We start from the raw sequence: 21,903 nt of genomic DNA on the forward strand, positions 1-21,903 counted from the left end.
ATCGTCGAGGGAGTGAAAATAAGGTGGAACTACAATGGTTTGACTGGGATGAGTGAAGAAGGGTGAGCATACATGGAGGAAAATAAGAAAATGGTGAGATGTGTTATTATCATAGCATCATTTATTAGGAAAAGCTACCCATTCTACCCACAAATCAGCTGCCCATCACATAAAAACTGTCAAATAAATGTGTGCGCTTCACATCTATTCACTCCTAGAGCGACACACACACACACACACACACACACACACACACACACACACACACACACACACACACACACACACACCCACACACACACACACAGAAACTTAAGCCTCTTTTTTTATTTAGTAAAAGTTAGACTTGGTGCAGTGGCAGAGTGTACAGAACCAAAAACAGCTGGCGTAAAAATTAAAGCAGTTAAGAGGTTGAATAGAAAAAAAAACTACATAAGCTATTTAAAAACTACAAACAGAGGTTAAAGCAAAAAAAAAAAAAATTAGCACTATCATCATCATTACCTTCCATACCACATGCAATAATAATTTTAATTGGTTTTTTTTCAGTCATACTAGAGATTGACCAGTGATTGCATGGATTTTTTTTCACTGTCAATCAATTGGAAATACAGGGAGTGCAGAATTATTAGGCAAATGAGTATTTTGTCCACTTCATCCTCTTCATGCATGTTGTCTTGCTCCAAGCTGTATAGGCTCGAAAGCCTACTACCAATTAAGCATATTAGGTGATGTGCATCTCTGTAATGAGAAGGGGTGTGGTCTAATGACATCAACACCCTATATCAGGTGTGCATAATTATTAGGCAACGTCCTTTCCTTTGGCAAAATGGGTCAAAAGAAGGACTTGACAGGCTCAGAAAAGTCAAAAATAGTGAGATATCTTGCAGAGGGATGCAGCAGTCTCAAAATTGCAAAGCTTCTGAAGCGTGATCACCGAACAATCAAGCGTTTCATTCAAAATAGTCAACAGGGTCGCAAGAAGCGTGTGGAAAAACCAAGGCGCAAACTAACTGCCCATGAACTGAGAAAAGTCAAGCGTGCAGCTGCCAAGATGCCACTTGCCACCAGTTTGGCCATATTTCAGAGCTGCAACATCACTGGAGTGCCCAAAAGCACAAGGTGTGCAATACTCAGAGACATGGCCAAGGTAAGAAAGGCTGAAAGACGACCACCACTGAACAAGACACACAAGCTGAAACGTCAAGACTGGGCCAAGAAATGTCTCAAGACTGGTTTTTCTAAGGTTTTATGGACTGATGAAATGAGAGTGAGTCTTGATGGGCCAGATGGATGGGCCCGTGGCTGGATTGGTAAAGGGCAGAGAGCTCCAGTCCGACTCAGACGCCAGCAAGGTGGAGGTGGAGTACTGGTTTGGGCTGGTATCATCAAAGATGAGCTTGTGGGGCCTTTTCGGGTTGAGGATGGAGTCAAGCTCAACTCCCAGTCCTACTGCCAGTTTCTGGAAGACACCTTCTTCAAGCAGTGGTACAGGAAGAAGTCTGCATCCTTCAAGAAAAACCTGATTTTCATGCAGGACAATGCTCCATCACACGCGTCCAAGTACTCCACAGCGTGGCTGGCAAGAAAGGGTATAAAAGAAGAAAAACTAATGACATGGCCACCTTGTTCACCTGATCTGAACCCCATTGAGAACCTGTGGTCCATCATCAAATGTGAGATTTACAAGGAGGGAAAACAGTACACCTCTCTGAACAGTGTCTGGGAGGCTGTGGTTGCTGCTGCACGCAATGTTGATGGTGAACAGATCAAAACACTGACAGAATCCATGGATGGCAGGCTTTTGAGTGTCCTTGCAAAGAAAGGTGGCTATATTGGTCGCTGATTTGTTTTTGTTTTGTTTTTGAATGTCAGAAATGTATATTTGTGAATGTGGAGATGTTATATTGGTGTCACTGGTAAAAATAAATAATTGAAATGGGTATATATTTGTTTTTTGTTAAGTTGCCTAATAATTATGCACAGTAATAGTCACCTGCACACACAGATATCCCCCTAAAATAGCTAAAACTAAAAACAAACTAAAAGCTACTTCCAAAAACATTCAGCTTTGATATTAATGAGTTTTTTGGGTTCATTGAGAACATGGTTGTTGTTCAATAATAAAATTATTCCTCAAAAATACAACTTGCCTAATAATTCTGCACTCCCTGTAGTTGCAGCCACCGCTTTCAACTGCAAGGCAATTGCAAAAGGCAACCTGTTTCTAAGCAAGCACTGCCCAACTTGGAATGACTGCAGATTGGCAAAGATTGCTGAGTAATTTATAAATGCAGACAGATTGCCAAACATGTTGTAATTAATCAGTCATTCTGCATTGATGAGTGCAACGCATCTTTTTGCAGTCGGGAACTCGACTCAATTGGTTGTTATCTGGTTTTATTCCCGTATGAAACCAAGGTGCAATGAAATCGCCACCTGACAGCAGCTACATCACTGCTTGTTAGAATTTCCATTTCAAATCTATGAGGTTTTGGCTGGATTCTGAATGCTAATGTGAATTTCTGTATGTAGATGGCACCAGATTTGCAACAGATGGCAACAGATTGGTGATTTTTAATGATTTATAACAGTTAATTCCTGCATTATCACAAACAGATTGCAATTTTAATTGTCATCTTGACATCATTCAATCGAAAACTCATATCACACTGACTCTGTCTTATTGCTGCTTTGTTGCCATTTTGATGCACCAAAGTCACTTTAAGGATGGCAACTGACTGGGAGTGATGGCAGACATGCTCCTCATCTTAGAAGCAAAAAATTTAGAGGAAATGAGATCATGAGGTCATTGCACAGTTGTGCATAATGTTTGATAAAATTATTGCCCACTGTTAAACTGGATACAATTCAGACACATGTCTGAAACTTCATCTTGCAGAAGGAGAAATAACTCAACAGAAGTCCCCACCCCAGCCAAACGTGTACTACAACTTTACTCTGAAGCCTTTTTCACTATTAATCTTCCAAAACACGGTCTTTATAAACACTTTTTTGACTGAGAAATCAAGATTTCACAAATATTGCCCTAATTTGTTTAATATCTCTAGAGTTAATGGCTCGTCATTAGATATGGCTTAAATCCACGTCAGTAGGAGCTGTAATCGGTGCTTGGTCAAAGCTTCATCTGGTGCTGCTGGTGTTTTCAGTTTTTATTTGGTCAGTGTCATTCCTACAAAACTTCAGCTTTATTTTGAAATTAGTGCTAATTAGCTGTCACATTAAACTAAAATGGCGAACATGATACCTGCTATCATAGCTGCATTTTAGCGTTGTCACTGTGAGCTTCTTAATGTGTTGCCACAGAGCTGCTCTCTTGTATTAAAATCCATTGTGAAGCTTTTAGAACCTTTACATACACACACTCAGTGGATAATAATTTCATAATGAATTGTATTTTTAAAGATTGATACTTTGTAAACTTTTTTAGTTGGTTAAAAGAATAACAATGTTCTTGTTACTGTCTCTCAAACTACAAATAGCAAGATTTTATTCAATGGGCCAATTTTGGCTTCCTGAAGGTAGGAAATATACAAAAAAAAACTACTGTGCACTCTAGATAATGGGGAGCAGAAATATTAAGAAAAGGGCTAAAGCAGAGAAATCCACTGATATAATTCATCCAACCATCCATCCATCCTCCTCCGCTTGTCAAATGTATTGTGAATAAGCATCTGTTTGAAAATGTCAAACTTAATGGGCTTTAACAGAACAACTGTTGGACACACACACACACACACACACACACACACCAGCAGCAGCAGCAGCAGCAGCAGCAGCAGCAGCAGCAGCACCATAATGTTGAACTGACTCTTACTATGAGACTTGACCTCCTTGAATCTTCGAAGATAATAAAACATACTTAGTGTACAGTAGCACTCCATTAGATGGTTAAAACATGGGCTGAAGATGATAATGCTTTATTTACTGGCATGCAGATTATTATGGAGACATTTTCTCCGAGAGAATTTAAAAGACTGCAGAGAGAGTTGTGGGAAGGTGAGAGCAACAGGGAAGCTGTTTAAAATTCCAAACAGGTAGGGACGAGGCTTCAGGAGGGTAGTGGAACAGCTCCCAGCACACACACACACACACACACACACACACACACACACACACACACACACACACACACACACACACACACACACACACACCCTCCAGAGAGAGGGAAAAGAGACAATCCATATGCAGAAAATACTGTTACATTTGTATGTGGCACTAAAGCAGCTGTCGATTAATTGACTTCTCATGTCTATCAACAGACTTAGTTTCAAGCTGTTAAGACAAAAAAAGGGTTTTTGAAGCCATCAACTTGATCTAGGCATTGTCTTTATGTATTTAAAGATTATTCAAGAAAGTAGCTCAGCAACGTGGTCCAGTGATGAGCACCGTCATCTCACAGGAAGATGGTTCACAGCTGGAGCCTGCAGGAGTTTGCAGACATGCCAGAAAGCTGCAGTTGGACTTACCTCACCTCTATATTGCCACTCAAATGACAGCAGTATATGTAATGTATTGAAATGTATTCAACACATTGGGGGTTTAGATCTGGGACATGGAAAAAGAGGAGATGAGAAGATCTGTCAGCAAATGCAGCAGAGAAGCTAAAGGTGGAGCTGTGCTAAATAATTAGTTTGTCATTCCACCATATGGCCAAATCCCCTGTAGCTATTACCCTCTGTGTCCACTTCTGTTTGTGAAATATAGCTCAGCGTCATACAATGCAAAATCAATACAACACAACTGAACAGACAGAGCAAAAAAGGAGGGAATTGTTGGATCACTAGCTTGAAAGCCTCGAGGGACAGTGAAGTTGCTGTTTCGAAAAACAAAATCCCAGGTTTTTTTTTTTTTTACCACAGTTGTACCTAAATTGGGCATTACAGAGAGGGGTCAAGAAATGAAGGAATACGTGTCCCTGCTAGTGCTGTCAGCCGTCCCATTTGCCTCCTGGGCATGCACACACATGCAGATTTATAGGGATTCATGTTCCAGATGTGCAGTTTGTTGATTCCAAGCTTCATGCGCACACAATCTGTAGAGTGCATTTATAAATCATACTCACATTGCCCCTGGTACTCCCACTGCCTGTCGTTGTGCACAGTAGTACAAACTGGCCATGTTTAGCATAGTTTATTAGCTACAAAATTATTAGGTAAGCCTACAAGAAATCAAAATGTCAGGTTTGAGAGAATACGCGCGTAGATTTGGAAGTGTGCAATAAGTCTAATGCACAAAAATCCTTAGTGCACTCACCATGCACTCTTCAAATTTTCCCCTGCAGTGTTGACAGGGTCTGAACTTTGGGGAACCTGAGGAGAAGAAAAAGATTTTTGGATATATTTAAGATAAGATAAGATAAGATAAGATAAGATAACCTTTATTAGTCCCACACGTGGGAAATTTGTTTTGTCACAGCAGGAAGTGGACAGTGCAAAAGTTATGAGGCAAAAATTAGAATACAATAAGAATAAATACAGTACACAACTGTACAGAATAGAATAAAATAAAATACTATATACAGTAGAATAAAATAAAATAAATATACAATAAGATAAAAATAGAATACAAATACAAATACTATATACAACTGAGTAAAAATACAACGATGACAGAAAGGATTATTGCACTTAGTATTATTGCACATGTGTGGATGTGTGTGCTTGATCAGTTAAAGTCTTTATTATGGAGTCTGACAGCAGTGGGGAGGAAAGACCTGCGAAATCTCTCCGTCCCACACCGTGGGTGCCGCAGTCTCCCACTGAAGGAGCTGCTCAGTGCTGTCACAGTCTGCTGCATGGGGTGGGAGATGTTGTCCATCAGGGATGACAGCTTAGCCACCGTTCTCCTGTCACTCACCACCTCCACTGGGTCCGGAGGGCATCCTAGAACAGAGCTGGCCCTTCGGATCACCCTGTTCAGTCTCTTCCTGTCCCCAGCAGAGATGCTGCCGCCCCAGCAGACCACGCCATAAAAGATAGCAGAAGCCACAACAGAGTCATAGAAGGTCTTCAGGAGTGGGCCCTCCACTCCAAACGACCTGAGTCTCCGCAGCAGGTACAGCCTGCTCTGCCCTTTCCTGTAGAGGGCGTCTGAGTTATGAGTCCAGTCCAGTCTATTGTTCAGATGAACACCAAGGTACCTGTAGCTGTCCACAGCCTCAATGTCCATACCCTGGATGTTCAGTGGTTGCAGTGGAGAATGCTTGTGCCTGCGGAAGTCTACCACCAGCTCCTTGGTTTTACTGGCGTTGATCTGGAGGTAGTTCAGCTGGCACCAGTCCACAAAGTCTTGGGTCAGACCTCTGTACTCCTTGTCGTCCCCATCAGTGATGAGGCCGACTATTGCAGAGTCATCAGAGAACTTCTGCAGGAAGCACTGGGTGGAATTGTGGGAGAAGTCTGCAGTGTAGATGGTGAAGAGGAACGGAGCCAGAACCGTTCCCTGTGGGGCCCCCGTAAGTATTTGGACTTACTGTTGGCGCACATCTGTTAGGTCATTAACAAATGCATGCAACATTCATCTGGACAAATTTTTAGAAAATTCACAGTGCTGCTGAAGCCCTGTTTTAGTCGGTGACCTGCTCAGTCAGTCAATTCTAATAGCTCTCTCATCATTACTGAAAAGGTTTTGAAGTGCAGTCAAAGCTACCTAGCTTGTTTGTTTCGTTTTAAAATGAGAAAATAAGTTCATAGTGTTTATTTAAAAGCCTGACAACATTGTTTGCACAATGTTGCCCTTTTGTGGAGAACTTTATTGTTTAATGCTGATAAGCTACAGTAGCTTGCTTTTCATTGGACTTCTTCTATTTCCACAAGGCCAGCTCTGTCGAGAAGGCTTAAGTGTGGTTAAGTAGCTGTGCAAAATTTTATGTCCAGCTTCACCAAAGTTGAGTTAGACATTGCTTTATTCTGGTGAGTAAACCCATTGAGAGAATCTGATATAAATACAAACTTCTGGTTCTAAATGTGAATGTGTCTGGGCCACGTTATGCCCAGGATCTTACCTAATAGTCAGCTTGAGAATGGTTCGAGTGTGCAACAGAATACCAAGACTACCAGTTAGACTATTTGGTATTTTGATATTATCAGATCAAATTATCTCTGAACCTGCTTGCAACTGATCAGAGATACAGATCTGTAAAAGAAGAAGAAGAAGAAGTAAGAAGAAGAAGTAAAGTACCCCCCCCTTTCCAAAGAAATAATAATATACTTCAATTCAATTTAAATTGTCACCTCAACGCACTTGATATTGTAAGGTAGACCCTACAATAATACATACAGAGAAAAGTGTGTGTGTTACACTGTCTCATTATTTATTTAAGAAAAAACAAAATGGAAAAGCAGTGTCTAAAAAACTAACACCCCATGATTCAGTAGCTTGTAGAACCACCTTTAACAGCAAGAACTTGAAGCAATCATTTTCTGTATGACCTCATTAGTCTGTCACATCATTGTGGAGGAATTTTGGCCCATTTTTCGTTATGACGTTGTTTCAGTTCATTGAGGTTGGCAGTTGTTTGTTGATTCTGCTGTGGCACTTCATTCAGGTTGAGATCTGGACTTTGGATCATTGCAGCACTTTTCTTTCTTTCTCAGCCATTCTGATGGAGATTTGCTGCTGCTGTTTGGGATCATTGTCCTGTTGCATGACCCAATTTCAGCCAAGCCAAGTATCCAATCCAGTGTCTGCAAAACAAACCCAAATTATTACCCGTCCACCACTGTGCTTGACAGTTGATATGAGGTGTTTGTGCTGATATGTCATGTTTGGTTTGCTCTGATGGCCCTGATCTCCTGGATCTATCCCTCTCTGCCTCTGGCTCCTGGGGGACATTATTGCAGCTTCCCACTCTTCTACTTCTGTCCTTTTATTATATTTTCTCCTATTTTCATTTTACTATTATGAATTGTTGGAAGGTCTTGTAAGATCACTGCTACTAAGGGGCCGAAACTCGTGATGCAGGAGAAATATCTCTGTGGTTATCACTTGTTTTTAACTTGTAGTCATGCAACTTACAATATATATTTAGAATGTTAGGTCACTGAAAGCAGAAGCTACTTTCTCACAGAAAAAGATCCTTAGATTTACAAAAAACAAACAAAAAAGTAACAATAAAACTTACTTAATTTATTAAAAAATAGAAAGAAAAAAATACTACCAATCCACTGCCCACTGAAACTTTTTGCACTGGTGCTTCTTCAGATCTTCACTTGATAACTGATTTCCATGTACAAGTAATTTCTTCCACTCCCTTTCCCTCATTTTTGCCATTAATGAACTTCTCTACACAAGCAGTAATGTTTAGACTTATAGCTCTTTAATGTTTTTGTGGTTTTGTTTGGCTTTCTGCATTTCAATTTCACATTAAGAAGGCTTTCACTAAATCATTATTTCTTCTAAACAGACTCGCCTGATTAAAGCAACAACAGACACTGTCACACATAAAATACACAAACATACACTTAATAGCTGCTCATGTTGGACAAAGAGTCTTTGCATGAAAATAAACAGTACTGTGCAAAATCTTGAGCCACCGTTCATTTCTTCATCTTTTGCCTTCAAAGAGTTACACTTTATTCTAATTTTGCAGGCTTGAGGAATATTTTTCTGGACTTTCTGAAGGTCTTTCAAAGTTTTCCTTTGGACATAGGCTGCTTTTTTTGAACACAGCCAGTTGAGGTGTTTCGGGCATCTGACAAGGATGTCTCCTGGACTCCTCCCAGGTGAGGTATTTTGGGGATGTCCTAGGAGGCCCCAAGACAGACCAAGGACTTGCTGGAGAGATTACATGTCTTGGGTGAATTGTAAACGAATCAGCGCCCACCTGGAAGAGCTGGAAGAAGTGGCCAGGGTGAAGAAAGTGCTTCTCTAAATCTGGATAAGCAGTAGAAAATGGATGTATGGATGGGCTATTTTTTTTTTGTTCCCATTTCTTTAGTTAGACCTACAAAAACAATAAAGACAACACAGTTTGAGACAAATAAAATAGCATTCTTGCTGCAATCATTTGATTCCCAAAGAGGCATTGGCTGAAAGCTTGACATATTTCAGCATGGTGTGCAGTGTGTCCATAAAATATTGGAAAAACTGAATAAACTCAGGATAAAAGAAAAGATAGCAGGCACAGAAAAAACTATCTATAGCAGATGAAAAGTATCTGAAAGTAATTTCCATGATAGGTTGGGGAAAAACACAGCAAAGACCTCACACAGGACCAGAGAGATGCTTCAGGCCTTTTAGTTTATCCATCTGTGCCCCATCAGAAATGGGCTCAGTGGAAGGGCAGCTGTCAAGAAGCCATTTTTAAGGAAGGGAAATAAGGAGGCTGATGCCAAAATACACAAGAACTGGACTGAAAATTAGTGGCAATAGTTAGGACAATAGATCCCAAACATACTGTCAATGCAGCAAAAGCACACCTAGATAGAAAAACACAATGGAACATGATCAATCATGGATTGGCCTTCCCAGAGCTCAGACCTCAACATTACTGATGCAGTCTGAGATCGTGCTGACAAATAGGGAACAAAAGGCAGTCAACATTTAATGTCCTTCAAGAAGCCTGGAGAACTGTTCCTGAAGACAACTTAAAGAAATTACAAGCAAGCTTGGCAAAGACAGTTCTGGCTGTGCTGAGGAATAAAGGTGACTGACTTTCAAGCTTATTAGAAATAAACTGTTTGTTTCACTTTTCCTCGGCTCATCTGGAAAATCTAGGACAATTCTCAAACTTGTATTTGGTCCCTCGAATGGCCACTGTACTGAAAATCATAGCACTGATCTCTTTCCCCCTTACAGTTCTGTCTCTGCTCCCATTTGCTTTACATTCCTACCTCTCAGATCCCTCCAGATGTTTCCACCCCATCTACATTCTGTCCTTCATCGGTCTACATATGCTCGTTTACTCACCTCACCCACAAGTAACAATGAGGTCATGAGTTTCTTAGATCTCCACCGAGCAAAACCGAACTGGTAGAGCAGCTGCTGCCCAATTTTGCTCATTTTAGACAATCAATGAAAATAACACTGAAGGAACACAATGCTTGCAAGAGATTACCCCACACACACACGTGCACACACACACACACACATGCTCCTGTCCTGCTAATTGTTGGCAATTAGTCTGCAAGTCTGGGATTACATGTCTTATTAAATACAGAATTTCAAATGAGCTTCGTTAAATAAGAAAGTACTCCCATTTTAATGAAGCTAATTTATATGGAAATTACACATAATACTGACGATTCAGTGACAGATTTAACCTCATTGGGTGAAGGGAAGGAAATAAAAAAAAGAGGGGGATAGTGATTTTTATTCCTCGTCTTAGCTGGACCTTACAGCTGGACTCTTTCTGCAAGTCTGCTTTTAAAGCACAACCTCAGAAAGTTCAGGTCATGTATTTGTGCTGGAGATACAGCCATCAGTGTGCGTATGTGCATGATGGAGAGCATGTGAGTGAACTCCTGTCCTTGTGCTGACCCTGCAGAGCTCCAGCACTACCTCTCTGGTTCCCACTGATCCATCATGCTGTCTGATTGTCCAGAGAAAACCCATTAGTCTGACACAACACAACACATTAGCAGTGAGCTGCAGGTGTCTCTTTCCCGTGTCATGCTCATTCTTTACCAACCATGGATGTAAATATTAATTGACCGTGTAGTGGTGGACATGCAAAACATGAGCTGTTTGGATAAACAAATGTGCGATCTGCGGTTTGATTCCATCAAAGTCTGACTTAAATGGTTTGTAGTACATATTGTGTGAGAAGCCTGTGTCTGTCCTTCTTATTCTTACTGGTGATTTATTAATGCAGGTCTGTGTGCAGCCACATCCCAGCAGACCGTTCCTGTCCCTCGGGCTAAAAGCTCAGCATTGCCCCCTTGTGGTAATTAGCCAAGGAGTACGATTTGGTCAATATTTCCTCATATCTGCTGACACCGTCCCCAACGGATAGTGTGAATTAAAAAGGTTTAATTTTAAACAGGCCCACAAATATATCCTTAAGTGCAATAGGTGGAAAGATGTAATGAGCAGGAGGTGAGATAATGAAAGTGCACTATCATTGCTCTATGAAGGACATTTTCCTTTGCTGTTTCACCTCTGATAAGGATAATTATCTGTAGCGCTCATAATTTATAGGGCACTTTAAAACGGCAGTATAGTTTGCATGTCTTTTTCATAAGGTTTCCATGGAGACAGGTCTACTATTTAACCTGCAGGCGGGATGTCAAAAAAAAGTTGTTTGTTTTTTTTAACAGGAGCTTTATTGAAAACATGAAATTTAAAAAAAAAATTAAAAAAAAGTGGCAAGAAAAATGATCAGAACTCACAAGAATTTGCATAAATATATACCATCAAAGCTGATAACATATTTTAAAAGAAAAAAAAAAATTGCAACATCTATAAATAAGCAGCAAAAGAAAAACAAATAAGGACAATGCAAAATGAGTAAAATACAATAAACATCGTGTGGCTTTTCTTTGTAGGTTTTTTCCCCCGTTTTCTTTCTTTCTTTTTCCCCTCTTAAAAGCGATTTCATGTCCAAATGCATTAATGATGGTTGCCACCTAGAGGCTATTCATACAGCTTTACATTGTAGTCTTGATTTTCAACAATGGCAAAATGCACTGATTTTTAAGTCCAATTTATAATTCACCAAACAGAATCAATGCAGAAACAGCCTTAAGTGAGCAGTGTTATGGTCCATAATTCATTTTTTGCACAATGATGCAAAAAAAAAAAAAAAAAAAAAAAAAAAAAAAAAAAAAAGCAGCTTATTTCCGTGGGATTATACAAGCTATTATGTCTCAAAGCGAAGGAGCCTTCAACTGCGGTGTGGCTCATGATTCAGGGCCTGATTGTTGCACAGTGAGACATCTGATGAGCAAGAAAAGGCCACAGATGCTTTCACTCTGCACTGCTAGCTTTAAAAACAGGCCTCTTACCTGTCAGAATGACACAAACAAAATGGAGAAAAGAAAAAAATCCTAACGTGTGGATGACATTATGACAGTGTTAAATATGCATGTTGTGAAAGCTGCAATGCATTTCTGCAGCGTAGTGTTATACAACCGAGTTCACTTTGCTCTAGTAAGGCCATGAAGTTATATAAACCATTAGGCTAAGTAAAATTTACACTCCTATCACTATGTATACCCACACTAACAGTTCAGCAAACAGTTCTTTAGTATATAAAAACAAACAAAAACAATTCATAACATAGATGCAAATCAAATATTTACGTGTGTACTGAACAGTGAATTTCAACAGTTTCCCCTCTATAAAAATAGCTTAAAAATCTGATACATACATTAGTACAGTGTAGGGTTAAGTCAGTTTTTTTTTTGTATCTTTTACATCTGAGACAGTTTAATAACAGGCTGGTACATAAGTCCTCCGCTCTTCCTTCCCTCCTTTGACACTGCTATACACAGACTACAGGCTTTAAAAGACAGCCCAAGTCCCACTAAGGAGTGCTAAAGGGAGTGCGAAATGAATGGCATCTTCACCTCCTCCCTGCTCTAGACTAAGACTCCAGACTCCAGCTGTGTGCAGACAGTCTTTTCTGTACAGAGCTTCGCATGCACAGTGGTTGAGTAGTAGAGCAGGACTTGGTCCATAAGAGGAAAGAGTTTGACCGGCAATACAATACATGTGCTCCGTAGCAATGTCAGGATCACTGAAAAGGTGAAGAAAGGAGGACAAAAAAATGTGCCGCATTTGGCAATCAGAGAATCTCTCTCACACAGGATAGAACATCTGAGAGGCGGAGACGTTAAACACATAAGCATTTAGTAACCGAAAGCCTACAGAACATACACCTAACCCACAGCTCGGTGTTTTCGCACACAGAAGGGTGCCGGGAACCGAGAAAGACCCAAAGAGAATCAAAGAACAGGATATTACTGTGAAAATACAACCAAAGGGCAGGAATCAATGAACAGATTGTCAAATTTCATGCTCTGAGACCATCATCAGCATCAACATCATTCAGGCCCTGTTAATTCACAAACATACACAGTAGGCAAAACAATATTGCACGCACACGAGTAAGTGCACAAGCATACAAACTCACAAACATGCCTCCCATTGCTCTCGGATGCAACTTATGGTGTAAGTGGTGAAACGCTTGTCCCCTGATGCCCAAGAACACAAACAAACAAAAGTAAAGAGAGAAAGGCAAACACAACAGAACACAAGCAGTGATATAAACCACCAACATTATAAGGACACTTGAAGAAAGATTGTATTGTTTGGATTAACTAAATGCAGTTTTGCTATGTACCGCAGTGTTTGCTGGTTATAGCTTTTCAAAGCATATAAAATAATAAGTATCTGTAGCTTATGACAAAAATAAATAACTCAAACCTCTTGCAGCAGTTGTAAAAAGGCCACTGAATGCTTGTGTGTGTGTGTGTGTTGTGTGTGTGAGAGTGAGAGAGAAATGCAAACTTAACAGCACAGGTAAGAACTAGCCATTAAAGTCTTTAGCCTTAAACCGTCATGCATACATTACCATATAAAAAGACATAAGTGCAGCCTCAAATTGTTGTTCTTTTTCCCCTTCTAACTTCCAGTCATGCCATTGTAAAGATTTAACTGAATGCATACGGTGGCGGCATCACAGGTTACAGTGCAGCTTCCTCTTGGTAAGTCAGTTCACCTGGAAGAACAGCTGTAAAAGCCCATTTCAGACATGTTGGACCATGTTGGCTTCCTGGTGACATTTCTGTAAAAGTCAAGCCAATAACATTTACCCATCACACTTCAAACACCAGTCTAAATGTAATCGCATAGGGACATAGACATGTTTGTGAGCTGCTGCAGCCCAAAAACATCCCAACAGCATGAATATGAATAAAACATGAATACAGGTGACATTTTAGCTCACCAAATCCATTTGTAATCTGCAATAAGATTAGGATTATAACAATGCTCTGTGTTGCATTTTTCCATATTCCCAATCCATCGTACCGTGAGAAACGCCAACAGAAAAGTGACCCCTGTTTGAACGACAGAACGCCATCACTTAAACAGACCGATGAAGCCAGCGAGGTTACATCACCCATGTCTGAAAAGGGCTCAACAGGCCGATCACCAGGGTAGTGATAAAAGCAGTCTAAAATATAACAGTGCCTCAATCCTGCAACGTGTTGGATTTCAATGGCAGGTGCTGTTAAATGATGGCAAGGAGTTAAGTACAAGTTTCACCTTTCTCACTGCAGCTACGCTAAATATGGAAATAGCACAAACATTCCTTTGGAGTGAATAATTTAAGAGATTTTTCCTGACAACGGCAGATTATGAAAGACTCTCTCTCGTAGAGCAAGAAAGGCTTTACATTTTGGAACACGAGCCATAGCCTGTGTTTTTCCCCCCCAAACGGAATAACGGCCCAAACTCTAACTGACACCCTGTACAGCTGATGTGTACGCTAATACTTTATATTAAGTTGCCCTGAAGTGGGTGGCTTTTTAAGGTACTGTGACGTTAACTTGATTCGGTGTCAAATTACCAAAGAGCAACTCAGTTTAAAGTACCCGACAAGCGATCTTAGTGTTACACAAAAGGACACTTGATTAGCTAAATCCATCCTGTTAAAGCATCAAAACCACAACTGCCCTGTCAACATCTCCGGCAAACCCAAATGAATAATAAACACTTCTAGCAGACAGTAACACTGAACTTTGTTGGAAAGGAGTCTCAGCCCCCCAAAAGGGACAGTCATGTAAGGTTTCCTAGCGTGCTTAAACATTTGTTTTGGGGAGTAGTACACATAATTTTAAGCTGTGTAAAGACAAAGTGTCACATTGTCAGAACTCCCTCACTCATTCTCCTCCTCCTCTGTGAAGCTCTATGAGGCTTTAGCTTTCCTTGCCCGTGGTGAGGTTTTATCTTCAGATTTGACAACTCCATTGGCAGCTCCACCTAACAAGACGAAGTAAGTGAAAGAGTCCCGGTCAATTTGATTTCACACTGGCATATTCATCAGCGACCATCACAGAGCAGTAAAGAATCCCAACAATAAAGAGTGCACACTCACCCCTTGTGAGTTCCCTTTTGTGAGGCTTGCTCTTTGGGCTGGCCGCCTTCTTCTTTGAGGCTTGGTTCTGGCTGTGCTCTCGCCACTTCTTCAACTGGAAATTAATGAATTTCCACATCATCCAGGCCTGTGTCAGGCAGATAGCTGCCAGACAAGTCATCCTGAGGGGCAGATGTTGTTAATTTAAGTTTATTGCCGTCTGTATTTTGGCTAGGTGCAATACGCTTCAGATCCCAGCTGGGCCTACCTTATGGTGAGCACATTGAAGTTGCCTTCAGCTAGGGAAAAGCCCTGGTTTTCTGTTCGGGGCAGGCCAAAACCGAATGTCAGAACCGAGAGTGTGAGGGTGAGGAGGCGGGCGATGACAAAAAGTAGCGCCCACAGAGTAAAACTGCAAAGAAAAAAAAAAAAAAAAAAAAAAAAAAAAAAAAAAAATAGGCATTAGGTCGTTACCACCCACAAAGTAGTAAATCCTAAATTCAGCACAGAAGCCATACCCTTTTTGCTTGTTCTCATCACTGAAGTAGAAGAGGCGTGAAGCATGGAACAGAAGCTCCACCAGGTAGTGAGGGACCAGCAACACGAGGCCCAGTCGGTGAAGGCTGTATGGGCAGGACACAGAGAAGGGCAGCAGAGCAATGACAGTAATGAGGGTATGATTAAAAAAAAAAAAAAAGTCACCTACAGATAGCACCTACATAGCTTTCTATAAGAACATGCCTTTTTCATCAGTTCCTCATATTACTTTATTTTTGGATCAATAGTTTTGAAGGAGATGAACAAAGTGAAAAGACTGCAGTTTAAAAGATCTCTTTAAAATATTAAACCTTGTGACTGCAATCCCCTTTGCAGGGGTGAAGAATAAAAGTGTAAAAATGATCAGAGAAAATACTATGGCTGAGTGTAAAGGTTGATAACTGAACAACTATGCACAGTACGTAACTCAAAGAACTTAAAAAACTATGTGACACAGAGCAGTGGATCACTGTAAGATAGGAAGTTAATGTTCTTTATTGGATAATAATGTACTAATTTTACTGTTATGCACTCGAGTGCAACCGCAAATAAAGAACTAACTGATAATTAACTGGTTGACCTTTGTGAGTAACATGCATGCTTCTTCTATATTTCTTCCTCGGGATAAAACTGTTATTGCACTCACTTTAAGACATAGGCACCGGTGATGTGGACAACATAAAGGCAAATGTAATAAAGCTGGCGCGGGATGTCTTCCTGTAAACAATAAAACAGATGAGAGTTTGTTAGCATCAGCAGATAACCATAAAGCAAACAGTTTTCTGTAATTTTTATATATATATATATATATATATATATATATATATATATATATATATATATATATATATATATATATATATATATATATATATATATATATATATATATATATATATATATATATATATATATATATATATATATATATATATATATATATATATATATATATATATATATATGGATTACAACATATGCTTTGTGAAGGACAATGAGAAATTTGTCAAGCAAGTGATCTTTAAAGTATGTAACCCTTAATAAAACACATAAAACAGAACGCAGAGATTTGAAAGAGCACTGCATTAATAGCAAACATGTCTCTGTGGTGCAAATCACTGCATGACTCAGGACAATTTCAGAAAAACCAGTCAGTGAATCAAATTAAAATAAAGCTTCAGAAATGCTGCTTCATTCTTTGGGCCTGAGGCGATGTAAAACTCTGTCTTGTGGTCTGATAAATCAAAATTTGAAACTGCTATTGGAACTCAGCTCAGCTAAAAAATCCCCAACTCATAAAACCAAAATGTATTTTTATTGGAATTCGATCAGTTTTAGGAAGGGAAAAAAAAAAAAAAAAAAAAAGGAAGAAGGGGGAAAAAAAAAGGGAAAGACATCCTTACCTTCCGTACTTTTTGAAAGTACAGCTCAGGAAGTGCGTGGAGCCAATACGCAATTTGGCAAATGTAGAAGAACTTGACCTGAAAACTAAACAAAGGACAGGTTGTGTAGAGGACAAGAAAACCTTTCAGCACGGAGTCAACAGCAGTAGGGCACGCAGATAATTAATTAGGCATTACATCACATTCCCTAACTCAGACTGAAAAACTGAGAAATGTAATAAGTTGTGAGTTTGTCACATTTTATACCCATTAGGAACAATTATAACTACGCCCTTAAAAATGTATGCAAGTCCAATGCTTCTCTCACATGTGAATTGCTGTTTTACCAGTTGGACACAGACAGACAGCAAAGACTTCAGTAGCAGGATTGGAAAACATTTGAAGAAAAAGGTTAAATTCAGCATTTTGAGCATGATGATGTTGTCTTCCTCACATTTCCTCCTGGGGGAACCCAAGTTGTTCCCAAGCCAGACGTGATACAGTCATGTGAAAGGAAAGTTAACCAAGTATAACCTTACTGCTTCTGCAGGAATTAAGAGGGCGAGGAGCAATCACATAATGCTAATCAAATAAACTTAAATTAACTTATTATCACAAACGTGGACACCTCTAGAAATGTTTGGACAGTTGGCTGGTCTGGAACATTCAGCTATACGTTAATGCATGTGTTAAAACTCCATATTACTGTAAGTATTTATGGTAAAGGTGCTTCTACAAGCTTCTGGATCATAGTGTGTACTTACTTTCTCCCCATGACTGCATATAGCCCTATAAAAACCTTTTCATATGACTGAAAGTCAGATAATGATAATGAGCAGGTTCTGGTTTCCTCCCAGTTGAACATGTTCAGAAAACGTACAACGGGGCACTCAGGAGGCATCCTAACCAGATCCCCGAACCACCTCAACTGTCTCCTTTCGATGTCAGGAGGAGGAGTGGTTGGACTCTAAGCTTCCTCTAGATGTCTGAGATCCTCACCCTAGCTGTAAGGCTAAGCCCAGCTACCGTACAGGAAATTCAATTTGGCCGCTCGTATTTGCAACCTTACACTTTTGATGGTGAACCAGTACTCGTGGCGATGTTTTCCATTTAGGATTTCATCTACATTTCAACCCTTTCTTAGGTGGAGCCAGTCCACCTCATGCTCCACCTTCCTTGTGGAAGATGAATAAGACAAGTACAATACTTGATTAATTTTTCATATTATTAAAACAAAAAGGCTGAAAAGTCTCAATGAAAATATCTCATGAAGGTACGTTCTTCTTTAGATTAATCATTCAGCTTTAAATAATGAGTCTATAGTATGTGGAGGAGTGTATAACTACTTACACCATGCGAGTATGTGGGTAACCCTCCCATAAGAAAGTAGGATTTGTTGCAAAGTCCTCCTGCGTGAGAAAGAGAGACACTGCATGAGATGAGGTCTAATGCAGGCTGAGACAATGCACCTCTTGGTTTCTGATGCTGGTACCGCTGTTAGGATGCTGCAGCCCCAGATGAAGGAGAACAGATAGAACGCTGCGAGCTGCCCGGACTCATTGAACTTGCTGTGCTTGGTTTTTGACAGGTGCAACCTCCTGTTCATTTTCTGAAATAAAAGTAAAAACAGACAACCTAATGAACACAATGCCACAGACCTAAGTGTTAAATTAAAAAACAAAATTGGGCTGACACTTTTTAACTCTACCTGGTAAAGACAGGAGTCAGAGTGGGGTGACAAAGTCCCTGCTTCATAAACTTTAAGAGCATTAGGAGTGGTTCTGCTGACAGTCAGGATGAACTGGAGAAACTCTGTGATTTTAAAACCCGTTTAAAAATCATGGGCTATTGTTTTAAGAGGTATGAAAATTGCGATTCTATCCTTTAAGAGTAAAGGACCAGAAAAATTTACCCTTCTGTTATATCTGTTACATGTTGTCCAAAAGAGATTTTGAGGTAAAAATACATCTAACAACATTCTTTTCTCCTGCTGAGAACGATTATCAAAGCCATAAGCTGTCAGGAGAAACATGAGCGTTGTTTCAGTCACTGTGCTTTAATGAACCCACAAGCAAGGACGGAAGGATGGAATTTGATCACCAACAAAAAGAATAGGGACATAACGGAGGCGACACATGTGGCAGTGGAGACTCTGCTACGTTGATCCTTTTGAAATGAAACTCTAAAGACCATTGTAAAGTACTGTACGCACGGGTTCCTTCCGCCATTGTGATTTGCTTTAAAAGGGCATGTACACAAGCTGTTAAAGGGGAGACCGAGTTATTGTTAAGCACAGTTCTGGTTTTATTTACGACATCAAAAACAAGCCCGTTTTAAAAGAGGGAGAAAAAAGGTCAGGCATCAAGCCGATGTACTCACGTCGAGAATATATTCTTGTATCAAGGCATGAAGGATGACTGCAATAAGAAGGTAAAAAAACACAGTGGCCACGTCTTTAGGGCCATACTGGTAAAGGTTGACTGGGTCGCTTTTCTCATCTGCAAAGAGGACAAGAAAAGAAAAACAAGAAAAAACATAAATAAGGTGAAGCACTTAAAACCTACAAAGCAGTGTTTCATTTTATTCAGGTAATTTCAGGCTTAACCCTGGTTTTTCAGTACCACACAGGTGGAACACTTCTTACCGGGAAGTGAACCAGCTATGAAGCTAACCTGTTATGGAGCAGGTCAAGTTTCAGTTTAGAGATCAACAGGTATGAAATCACCACCTACTGACTAATGAATTCTCCAGAATGTACTGACTCTGTTCCTGGAAGACGCCTTTGACCTATGTGCTCAGATAGCAGGAGAGTCTAAAGTTTTTTTAACAGCATCTGAAGTCTTTGTGTTTCCCTGAAGCGCATCAGTTTCCGCTCTCAGAGGTAATTTTTTTTGCTCATTGGTGTCAAAAAAAGTAAAACAATTTCATTGTTCTATAAGCATCAACATAAGATCCTAAAATGGAAAAGAACTGATACCAAATTTGCACGTTGCCTAAGCAAAAATCTAAAAACAGAATTCAAATGTATTCATTACACGCAGACTGTTAAACACCATCAAGGCCACAGCTGAAAGAACAAAACTAAAAGTCTCTTTTAAACATCATTTTTAACAAAATACTCAATTATAATCCATCGGGTTCTTACCTGTCTTAATGACAGAGCTGTTATATTGATACGCGTGTTAAATTATACAGTCGTTATTCCAGCTTTCTTTCCTGGCTTTGAATGGGCCAAACTTTATTAATAGCGCAGCTGCTTTCTAGTTTTACTGACCAAAGTGCTGATAACACACTTTTACAATGTGAGTCTACAGCGCTTTTCTTCTCACACACTGCTGTTTTTTTTCCCCCCCAGTGTGCATTTTGTGTTCAACCTCTATTTTCATCTTTCTTTAGAGTGTAAATAAATAAAAGTTTTTGCCAGAACACTTATAAACAGCTGTGATTGGTCAGATGCTGCCAACGTGTGACTGTGCAGGGGAAACCCTGGGTTAACTTAGAGAGTTGATAACTAGCTTTGTGGGACTGCTTAGCCTGGCTTCCAGCGTTAAGCTGAGTTAACCCAGATAACAGAAATGTATCCTGGGTATGTTGAACTCACTTTGTAGCACAGGCCTCAGAACAGTGAAAGGGTGCAATAACAGACAGAATAATATAGGCTCACCAAGAACTTGAGTTACGTTGTACTGAACTGTGATGAACATGATGGCAAACTTTGCTGTGACCTGTAATGACAAGAAAACACTTTGATTATTGATGAATTCATTGGGATGCAATGCAGTAAACTTTACCTCAATCAGAGGTTCACAACTGAATCGCACCAATGCATCTAGCTCACAGTTTTGTTATCAGCAGTGAAAAATGAAGAAATGTGAGGAGTGAGTGCTGCAGAGCAGCTACAGCATGTGGAATTCCACTTATTCTCATAATTGGGGTCTAGAGACCTCCAGGAGCTGCCTGCAGGGGCTCCCAGGGGTCTTCACCACCACTGGCACAATGACTCAGTATAGGTGCATCAGGGAAATTCAGCTAAGATGTTTTTAATTAATAAATCATAAAATTCAATATATTCACACAGAGTATTAAAAAAAAAGTTGATTTGGAAAGTGGAGAGACATTTCCCGTCTGGAAGCAGGGTTTGGGTGTGGACATGTTTGATGAAGGAAATCCATCTTAGTCCTTTCAAATATGGCTAGGTACTAGTCAGCTGTGGCGAATCAAAAGGCTGGTAATCAAATGTGTGGCACGCAGGCAGATATTTCCTGACCATCCTGTTGTCAAAAGCCAGAGAGAGGAAGTGCATTAGTCTAGAGTGGTGGTAAGATGACCTGTTAGCTGTGCCAATGGGCCTCCTTACCATCTTCTTTGGCAATCAGTTAGACACATGAGAAGGTAAGGAGAAAGACACGCTAGCGCCCTGTCACTGGAGTGCTGCTGTCATCCCAGCTAGCGAGAGTTAGCATCAGCTAACATAAATCGACTAAGTACAACAGCTCGTCCAGTCACACTGTACCTCAAACATCAGGCCAAGGAGGATGATCATGGCCAGGCACGACACCATATCGGCGTGATTCTGGATCACAAACTCGTGGCTCAGCACCGGTGGGCTCTTGTTCTTCTTGCGGAAACCCATGGCTCACCGACTCTGCCTGGCTCCGGGCTGCTGTCACTGAGTCTAAGCGGGGTTGGAGCTAGCTTCCCCTGCTGCACTGCTGCTGGCCTCAACAGACGGATGCTCGCTCGCTCTGCTCTGGGACGATCCCTCCGCCGTAGTCCGCAAGCACAGTGAACCGCTGCTCGTGTGTTTAGTAGCAGACATGAAGACGCATCGCACCGAGCCAAACACCACAGCACAACACCCACTTTATTCCTGCTGCCCGCTGAAGTCAGATGACGGGCCCTCCCACTTCGAAACCCCATTCATGAACCGCCCAG

The 21,903-nt window shown here is 40.4% G+C and overlaps 1 protein-coding gene across 1 annotated transcript; it reads right to left on the minus strand.

Annotated features, from left to right (window-relative positions):
• Window positions 1-12,338: 12,338 nt before the first annotated feature.
• Window positions 12,339-21,880, minus strand: LOC146684691 (translocating chain-associated membrane protein 1-like 1). The gene is made up of 11 exons (XM_085443751.1): window positions 21,482-21,880; window positions 20,633-20,693; window positions 19,348-19,466; window positions 18,461-18,577; window positions 18,319-18,377; window positions 16,990-17,074; window positions 16,233-16,303; window positions 15,568-15,672; window positions 15,318-15,461; window positions 15,071-15,231; window positions 12,339-14,955 (listed from the first exon to the last, which is right to left on the minus strand). Exons 1-11 carry the CDS (start codon window positions 21,599-21,601, stop codon window positions 14,882-14,884), a joined length of 1,116 nt encoding a protein of 371 aa, XP_085299877.1. The 5' UTR covers window positions 21,602-21,880; the 3' UTR covers window positions 12,339-14,881.
• Window positions 21,881-21,903: the final 23 nt, after the last annotated feature.

This window comes from Copadichromis virginalis, linkage group LG20, assembly GCF_057382275.1.
Source record: "Copadichromis virginalis isolate Kocher_CV1m ecotype Utaka linkage group LG20, C_Virginalis_male_GT1.1, whole genome shotgun sequence".
Classification (NCBI taxonomy): Eukaryota; Metazoa; Chordata; class Actinopteri; order Cichliformes; family Cichlidae; genus Copadichromis; species Copadichromis virginalis.

Coding starts and splice junctions, on each gene's coding strand:
- LOC146684691 (XM_085443751.1), bottom strand. CDS start 21,601: ATGGGTTTCCGCAAGAAGAACAAGAGCCCACCGGTGCTGAGCCACGAG. Junction 19,467..20,632: donor CAACGTAACTCAAGTTCTTG/GTGAGCCTATAT, acceptor TCCTCTTTGCAG/ATGAGAAAAGCGACCCAGTC. Junction 18,378..18,460: donor GCTGCAGCATCCTAACAGCG/GTACCAGCATCA, acceptor TTTCTCACGCAG/GAGGACTTTGCAACAAATCC.